Genomic DNA, 10,214 nt, shown 5'->3' on the forward strand with positions numbered 1-10,214 from the left:
GAATTAGTTCAAATGTTAAATTTGATAAGCTTTAAAAAATTTCTATTTTACTGAAAAAAAAAAAAGTATGGGAAACAATCTCCATTAATTTCGTGGCAGCAAAACTAAACTGTATCTGAAATTTGAATATTGTAATTCACCTAACTATTGTATGATACCTAACACTCCTGCCTGCTTTGATATATTCTGAAACAATTATCATCATTTTGAATAAACAATTAAGAATAAATAAGACTGCAAGAGGAAATCAAAACCACTGATAAAAATATAACAAATGAATTATTTATTAAAAAAATTAACATATAGTTTCTGTGATATGTCATGTATTTTCAGTTACTTCTCGGCTATTCTGCAAATGCAAATTTAGAGGCTTTATATTTTCTGGCTTGTAAATCCTAAAAAAAATATAATAAATTATTAATAAAATAATTCAAACATTTCATTTAAATTAATTAATACATTAAACTCAATTTCTTGTTTTAGCTATGAAAAGATAAAATTAATCAATCTATTCTACTAATGCACAGGTTAAATAAAAACAAATCTTATTAAAATAAATTAAAAGAAAAATCTTATTATATATTGTGTAGCATGAGAAAGAATTTTAATAGAGATCAAAATTAATTAATATGAAAATAAAATATGCAACTAGTCTTTACAACCAATATTATAGAGAACAATTGTAGATTGTCTCTACCCTGAAAAAGTTGAACAGTTTTCCATCAACTAACTTTGAAAAAAAAATTGTAAAAGATAAAAAATCTTACGAGTAAGGTGAGAAGGGATAGCCAATGACCAATAATTCATTATTCTTAATTCGTAGACGCCACATTGCTTTATGGTAGCCCCTTGCATCTAAGTCCCAAATTTTCAAGCACTGAAAAATACACAATACAGTTATTAACAAGAAAATGTTTAATCTGAAACACTGCATAATAAACTTTTACAGTAAATGGTATAGTATTAATATGAGAGCCAAAATGAATAGTTAATTTATAATATAATGACCATTTTATTTATAAATTTCTGGTAGGATAATCCAATTCACATTAAAATTCAATAACATGTCGGTCTTCATCAATCTCAAGATCTTCACCTCATCTAAAAGGATTTTTTTTACTTACATTTTTACACCTCACCTCACCAAGAAAAAGGATAATGAATGAGATTATGAAACCAACTAAATCACTGTTCTCAGTAGGTATTTTCTTTCTTTTTTTCCATACCTGGCACTACCACCATATGGGGTATAAGTCACCTTATGACCAAATGTTCTTTCAACTTATGGAGCAGGTGGTATTCATTAGATGACAAGTCCAAACTTAAGGTAAAGTGTGAATATGTCTCATTAAAACACTTGCAGTTGACAGATGAAGTGTGGGTGAGTTTTGCTGCGTAGAATGCTCAAATCCTTGTTCGAAATTCCTCTTCTGCAGTTCCGAACTGTCTGAGTTTTTCCAGCATTTAACAGTACTTGTCAGCAGCATATATTGTGTTCCCGGCAGGTATAAAGTTAACCATCACCTCTAACTCCTTTTATTTCCAAAACAGAGTTGCCATCTAGTCCAGGCATATGGAACTTTTTCTTGGCAAGTTTACAAGAACTTCTGAAAATTGGCTCATTTATGTTCTTAGAGGTTGTGATTACAAATTTCAACTTTTTTACACCAAAGTTATTCAAATACAAAGAATTATTATTCTACTTAACAGTATTTAGAAGCAGCAATGATTGTACCACTAAGACTGCTGCAGTTGTGCCCATTCATTTCCGTTAAAACATTTTAGCTAACTACCAGCAAAAATACCAACCTTCAGTAACCCAGGGTGGGCGGTACCAGCCAAAGTATAACGTTAGATTGTTTACCTAATTTAAAATATAAAAACTATATGTTATAAAGCAAAATAACCTACCTTAGCAGTTTGAAGCCATGTATCGAAATCTTTTGAATCAGCCATTTTAATAAATAAAATGAATATCATGTTTACAACAACCTACAAATCAGAAAAAAATTAGTTTGGAATTTATAACATGATTTAATATTTTTGAGATGTCTACATTTTATTGTGATTGGAGAGATTAAAATATATCCAAAAATTAAGTAAATAGAAGTTAAATATGTTTTTTTATAAATAGTATTAAAGCATACTGCATTCTATTCAGTTATATTCATGAAAGTAAATTTTTGAAAATATAAAAATATTATCACAAAACTGTTGAGGATTAATAAATCACATTCATAATGTGACAATAATATGAATGAGCTATTTCATCAGAAATTACCTTTGAGTTCCGTTCTTCACTGTAATTAGAAAGAAAATTTTCATTACATGGAGATTGAGATTCATTCAAAACAGTTGCATTTTTAATCATATTATGAATTAACTCCTCATAATTATCTTTCATAACTCTAAAAAGATAAGACAAGAGAAAAATTAATAGCTTTGGTTGCCTATGTGAATGTAAATTTAGGTACATTAAATGGCTATAATAAAAAAATGATCAAAGAATGGAACATGAAATAAATTAAGTAATACACTACAGTGATATTAACATAAATAAAATACCTTTCAACATTATGGAAGATTACTCTAGGTTGTGTGTTAAATGAATGACTTTTAAAGTACTTGTCTTGAAAATACGAGTTCATATTTATTCCAAATGAACCAAAATGAAATGTTCTAGATATTTCTGGAACAATACATTCTCTATCTTTTCGAATTTCTGACATTCTCATCCACATGTCCCAATCCCACATCTGAAATGTTCAATGTTTTACTTACTTTAATACTTTAAACACCAAAAACATTTTATCCTAATTCAAAAACAACATAAGATATAAATAAAGTGATTATGATATCACGTATCATATGAATTGTATTAATACATCAGTGTTGGGGTTCTTTCACAGTCCAATTCCAAAAAAAAAAAAAGGTTATTGTAAACTGTAAAATATACTTTTTAATCTGATAAGATGATCAGGGTACAGTCAGCAAAGATACACAAATAAACAAAACTTATTTATTCGTTTCATTATGGTGTCTTTACCTTTTATGAAAATGTTGTATTCTAGCCAGAAACAAAATATATATTTGTTATTTCTAACTGGAAAAATATAAAATTTCTATAACAACAGAAAAATAAAATTTTTTTAATCATAACTCTCACCTTCCTTGGTCTTTAGATTACTATTATTATTATTATGTTTTTTTTTTAATACTCAAAAATAGTAATAACTTCAACACAAACCAACCTTTTTTCTCTTCTTTTTTGTTCTTCCCATTTAAATAGCCTGTCTGGGAATGATAGAATAAAATATTCTTCATCATTTAGGTCGCCTAACAGCTTAGTTACCAAGTTAGTCGGTTTTGGTCATCTTTGTCTCCTTTGTTCCTTAATGAGTACACATATTAGGAGAATTAGTTCATAGCCTGCTCAACTCTTTCACATTCACACAGAGGAGAGGTAGGAGTTGAGCCGGTTATGTCCAGTTCTAAGCCAGAAAATCAAAACCTGTTCCCCTTGAAAGTGAGTAGTATATATTTTTGGGCTTGAAGTTGATTATTTCACCTCTCCAGAACCGTTTGCTTTATTAATGGTTTTAGCTTCCTCCTGTCGAGGTATGGTGGTGATTTGGAGCCATCAGTTTATCAGCTAATTCATTCCCAGTTATTCCACACTGCTCAGTGATATAGTGCAACATAACTTGTGAGATGTTTCAACTCAGTGGCATCATGGTCCTGTTTTCCATTTGGACTTAGACTTATAAGAACTGAAGAACAGTGCATCTGTTTAAAATACAATTTTTGATCTCCAAGGCCTATTAAGGTCTACTAGAATCCTGGTTTCCTCCAATGATGACTCATGCTCGGCTCTCTAGATGGTTGAGTCGAACCCTGAGGCAATCGCTTTCTGTAGTGGCCTTTTAGGAAACCCATGGGGATACCTCCACCTTCATTCCTACAAGCATTTGTTCAGCTGAACCATCTGAAAGATTCTGGTCCATAATGTAGGGTAGTAAGTGAAAGTTATGTGATGCACACAATGCACCAGATTTTTAATATAACACTAGAATAAATGTAAAGAATTTAAGCAATGATTGTACCATCTCAATTTCAATAATGATACCTACTATAATTTCACCCTTGTAAAATTTATCATTAACTGATGTAATAATCTTTAAAAGATCTTGCTCAACAGCAAGGAAATGTTTTGACCCACATTATAGGCCTTCTTACTAAATAAAAACAAAATAGGAGTAAATATGAAAATCTCATATAAAAATAAAAATAAAAGATTATATCATCAGATGTACATAACAAAATAAAAAAGAAAGATCAAAACATGGGAAACCAAGATCATAAACTTGACAAAATTAAATACATAAAATAAAATCACACAAATATACTAACTAAATCTAAACAGTAGTCCTTTTTTAATCTATGATTGATTATTTATAATAAATCTGTAATCTTAACTCTTTTGACAAGTAATTGATTATAAAACAAATTAAGAGTTCTCTTACTTTTTCAGGAGTAGGCCATTTTGGTTCTAATTCATTCTTATATAGCTTTCGGCTCAGTACCCAACCTAAACCAGGCATAGTTTCTACACGCATGAGTTCATAAACATCACTGCTAGTTTCTTCATATCCAAGGTCATTCCAAGCTGATATACAATAAATACTAGGGTCTTTTTCAAGTAATTCTATTGTTTGACTAAAAAAACTGATAGAAATAATTATTTTTTATAATGAAATTTCAAACCCAAAAGCAGACTGTTGTTATAATAAACTTTTAAACCCAAAATAGGTACCTAAAAAAATCTTCAGAAACATCTAAATCTTCCTCAACAACAATGGCATAATGTGCATTAGAGAACATATTAAATACAGCAGAGAAAGAAGCTTTATAATGCTGTGAAATACGGGAGTTTTTGTAGCCAATTGGAGTGTGCTGTATACCACGAAGACCAAGGAGCTTTGTAACTTCTAGGGGCTCTTCAAAATAACCATCAATAAAAACTGTTATCATATCTTTATTGGCACCTCTGGCAGACAGAAGTGATCTCAAAGATCTATGAAAAGAATAGGAGACAGAAATTAGTAAGTTAATATTCATTATGATATATTTTTATTTAATGTTCATAATTTATTAAAACAACTTAATAAAAACAAAGATCTATTTATTCTTACTTAAATTAGACTTTGCTACCCATCAAATGTGAAAAAAAAAATATTAAAAGTCAGGTAACAATTTATTTGTACTAAATTTGAAATTGATTTTGATCATATCAGTTACAAAGAAACAAATAATTTTACATAGTTTGAAAAAATTACTAATTAAATAACTCATAATTTTCAATACAGGTTGATTTTATAAAACTTATAACTGATTATGACGAAAACAATTTTTAATAAAAAATATATATGATTTTGGCACAAGCAAAATGTGCAAAGTAACTGATTCAAAAGAAATTCTCATCTAGTATGAAGAGCTTCCAATGTGCTCTGACTCAGTCCTTCAGATTAGGAAATTTAAGGATGCAAAGTTATACCATATTAGTAGTTTATTCCATATATAATCACTAGTGACAATAATTGTAACACAGTGATGACCAGATATCGGATTCTCGTGAAGTCAAAAATCTGCAGTAAAAACACAACCTTCGAATTCCTCTTGTATCCATTCCTTACAATCCAAAATCCTTCGTAAAATCCCCAATGCTCCTTACTTTGTCACAAATAAAATCATACATAAAGACCTTAATGTTCTCTATGTAACCAATCTAGCCCAAACCAGATAGCACTCCTTCCATTACAAACTCCCTAACCATTCAAACCCTCTAGTTTCTAACCTTGCATCCTCTTCCATTCCTGACAATCCTCCTAGGCGCCTGAAAAGAAGATGGCCACGAGACCTGCTAATGTAAAATGTCATTAGAGTGCTACCAATGGGTAGTTGCTCTACACGCCTTTAACACTCCATTTTAACTAAGATCAAATTTACTGAATGTATTATATAATATACAGTTGTAAATTTCAATAAAGATATTAAAAAAAAAACACAAAATCGTGCAGTAAAAACCTAAAATGCCGTAAACTCACTAAATATTCATAACTTTAATTTAAGTAACATTGAACATTTAAGTAACATTAAGTAAAACTGAAAACTGAAATAATAAATTGCCACTAACCACTACAAAGTCAAATGGAATAGTGAAGGGCCACAAAATAGTGGAGGAGTGAGAATCCAAATAAAAAACAGTAGCAATGTTTTTGATAACAATAAATCATGAGAATTTTTCTCATAGTCTCAAAAGGCCACTGATTAATATTATTCTAATAATATTCACCACTTTTTTTTTTTTTAAAGTTAAATTCAACTCTTCATTTGTGAATCAATGCTTTACCTTACTATTTCATATTTTTCTATTCTAAACAATAAATTTAAAATAGAACTAAATTATAAGATAAACTTTGGCATTTATAACAATATATTTGGGATAAGGGGATTTTGAATCAAGAACTCAAAATTATGCTACTAAAATCAAAATGATCTAATTTAGGCTAAAAAAAATGCAAAATATGAAATTTCATGCAAATAAATCAAGATCATGCAATTTAGCCCAAAAAGAGAAAAACGTGCAATTTTGAGCGAAATTAAATTACAATGTATTATTTCATAGATTGTGGATCAGATAGATGATATTTTTAAAATATATTACACAACAGAATAAAATATGCTCTAATGTAGAAATCTGGTCTCTACTCACAATTTTCTTACAGCCCTGCTGTGACAGATTTCGCTTTGTCTTCACCTTCACAGCATCACAGACAACATTTACCTGCCTGAACCAGAAATAGTGGCCGAGATAGGAATAATTGAGTTTGTATCATGCATCATTTAACTGTATTCATTGTTAGTTTTGTGACATTATTAAGTAGATTAAGAACAGACAAGCGTGTGAATGAAAATTTTAAGTATTATGTATTTAGTATAAAATTATTTTTCTCATAGAATGTGCTATTGAAATTGTAAATCAGTTGTTTTTATCAAAAACATATTTAATAAATTTAACTAAAATTAAAAATATTTGTTGGAACTTACCTAAACTTGTTTGCAGGACTATGGTTACATAGTTAAAGTTCAAACTCAAATAATGAACAAAAATGTTATTTAGTGCAGAAAAACCTCAAAATGTGCAATTTTGTGTCGTAACACCAAAACATGCAATTTCGTGCAGTATAAAACTAGAGTCAATGGAAAATCCTTTTCATGATTTGAATTTTTGTTGAGGTTTGTCTGAATTTGAAGCCAAGGATCATTCTTTACTGACAACTCTTTGTTTTAACATGAATCTAGAACCTGAACAAGCAGAATCGACAAACCACACAAGAAAATTAGTTCTTTATCACTAAATATATAAAACAGTCTTTCAGACTAATTAATGTTAATTTATGTTTTAGATCAATCACTTATTTTATGAGTAATAAATGACACAGTAATTATTCTTAACAGGAATAGTGTTTTTTTTAAAAGTTGCTATCAGTATATTTAAATATAGTGGTGGGAAAAAGTATTTGCATAGCTAATTTTTCTAAAACTATTTGATAAGAGGGGAAATTAGAAGTTCATACCGTATATTAAAAAGAGAAGAAAAAAAAATATGGATATAAAAGTATAAATAAAGTCTCTTGACCTAAATGAATACATAATTATGAGAGATAGTTGACCATGGATGACATATACGAGGAGAAGGTGGTTGGGGGTGTGGTCAAAATAAAACACAAATAAGATGATGTAACTTATTTGCATTTTATTTTTACCTCACTCCCAACCATCTTCTCCTCGTCTAAATGAATACAATTGAAAAACAATGTAATTTCTTAGACAAAAGTATTTTCACACTGTGATTGTACAATGTTGAACTAAATGTAAATTTATACTTTATAAAAAAGTCTATAGGCATAAATAATTTCCAGTAGAAATCAAGGCATGGATTAGACAAGATTTTTGGTTAAATCTAAATTACTTTTTTCCCATTCTCTAACTAAATGTTATTAAAGGTTTTCTCACATTTTGATCAAGGATGTACCATAAATTTTCAATAATTTTTATGTCTGAGAACGGCTTTGAGTTGTCTTGCTCAAATATCGATGATTCCTTGATTTTAATTTTCCAACAGGAATTGAAACTGATCCCTGATTCCTATCTTTTTGGCATTAGCATGCAAGTTATGGTGTAAAATATTCTCATTGTTCTTTTCATTTAAAATGCTATTAATAGAAACAAGGTTTCCAAGAACATGGCTACCACACCACCATGTTGAAAGATTAAAGTAAAATTAAAAATAAAAATATTGATCAAGTGCTACTAATGTACAGTCAAGATTACTTTAAAAGTAGTTTTGAGAAGGTTCTAATTATTCAAAACTATTTAATATACATAAGGTCTGTAATATTCCTTATGAATGTTGGTTATTGGTGGTATTAAGGTTATTGGTGGATTAATACAAGATAAATACGAGATCAGTGGAGTTAAAATATTAATTGACTCCCTGCTTTAAGTAGCAGCAAGATGAAAATTTACATGAATTACTATGCAAATGTCAATTTATTTCAGGAAGGATTGATTTTTATAAAAAAATTTTGATCCTCCAATTCTGGTTATAGCAGGTATCCCTCATATTAATGGGGATAAAATCCTCAGGCATAATTTCAGTTTTCACACTTAGTGACCATAGTGATGATCTTAAGTTTTTAAAAATAAATTAATGTAAGATTATTTCCACCTAAATTAATAAATCTACAGAGGTTTACAAAGCAAATGGGATTCTCTTAGTAGAGAATGATTGGATATATAATTGACCTTTCAGGCTATAAATAAAGGAATGTACAGTTATTAAAAGATTCCATCGGTCACATAATATAAGTAGATAAAGGAATGATGAAAAAATTTAGACATTATTCAACTAAAAAAAAAAGTAAATCTCTTACCTGTATAAATAATGCGGTCGGTTGCTGGCAATAACAATTACAGGAACTTCATACACTTTATTGTTTTCCACCTTCAAAAATGGTTACAGAGGTCAAAAGGGTACAATCAATCTTTTTAATTGTAAATATGAACAAAAGTGTAAGTATTATAGTCTAATTCATCCATAATAACCTTAGTCAAAAACTAAAATTTTGTGTCATGAGTATGACAACCATTGAGGTTGGATGATTAAAATAATCCTAATATTAATAAACCAACAACTTTTTTAAAAATAAAACACTATTATAAAATACATACACACAGAAAGGTATACATACATATGTGTGATAGCTAAGTTATGAAATCTGAAAGCAACAAATACTTACAGGCTCTGGAGAAAAAGTTAGTGAGGCAGGCTCATCACAGCTGCAAACACTTCCATAGCCCTCAATCCTATTACAAAACTGTAATCTCCTTTGGGTTTCTTCAGTATCAGGCCACTGACAGTTACTTCCTAAGATAATCATGTTATTACTACATGGTTGTTGCGTTCCTTACAATGACTGTTTCTTCTTTACTTACTTAATCAACCATCCTAATGATAATTAAATCAACATTCTGTTTTACTTTAACAAGGGTGCCGCAAATTTTTTTTACCTAACAAGGGTGCTGCAAATTTTAGCCCAACAAGGGAGACACGATGAAAAAAAAGTTGGGAAATAGTGATATATACAATATTTAATTGACTCGATCATCTAAAGGTGTCACAAAATAACAGTAATCCAAATTGCCATCAATTGATAATAGGGCCATTTTTTTTTAACCTTCTATTAGCGTGGTGGTAAATGTTTTACCAATGGACAAAAAGCATCAGAACGGTCACCTAGCAATCTTACATTTTCTGCTGATATACATTATATTGCAGTTCAATATTTAAACAACTTAGTAACCTTTTAATTATATGTTTTTTATAATAACATTAAATTATAAAAATAAAAAATTATCATATACAAGTGAATTTTGATTTTAAGAATTTTTTTAATCTTACAACTACTGACAAATCATTATGGAGGACCACTAAAAAACTGCTGAATTTCAAAGATTTTAACCACCCACTTCTCACCGAATCCCAGAACTGACGCAGAAAAATCACAAACATTCGGACAACACCTCTCTAAAATCTTTATTCCACATCCTGATATCCTTAACCCAATTCATCTTGAATGTATTGAAGCAGA

At 29.3% G+C, this 10,214-nt stretch overlaps 1 protein-coding gene across 1 annotated transcript in view; it reads right to left on the minus strand.

Annotated features, from left to right (window-relative positions):
* Positions 1-260: 260 nt before the first annotated feature.
* LOC106688745 (protein O-linked-mannose beta-1,2-N-acetylglucosaminyltransferase 1) overlaps positions 261-10,214 on the minus strand; it is a gene marked incomplete at its 5' end in the record, with an annotated part of 16,951 nt that continues 6,997 nt past the window's right edge. The window contains 9 exon segments of the mRNA XM_014433339.1: positions 261-395; positions 768-877; positions 1,912-1,992; positions 2,282-2,408; positions 2,566-2,756; positions 4,524-4,725; positions 4,814-5,074; positions 8,997-9,067; positions 9,363-9,490. Coding sequence (XP_014288825.1) covers positions 320-395; positions 768-877; positions 1,912-1,992; positions 2,282-2,408; positions 2,566-2,756; positions 4,524-4,725; positions 4,814-5,074; positions 8,997-9,067; positions 9,363-9,490 — 1,247 coding nt within the window.

The sequence above is a fragment of the Halyomorpha halys genome, unplaced genomic scaffold (genome assembly GCF_000696795.3).
Source record: "Halyomorpha halys isolate HHAL.00 unplaced genomic scaffold, Hhal_1.1 Scaffold1190.1, whole genome shotgun sequence".
Lineage (NCBI taxonomy): Eukaryota > Metazoa > Arthropoda > Insecta > Hemiptera > Pentatomidae > Halyomorpha > Halyomorpha halys.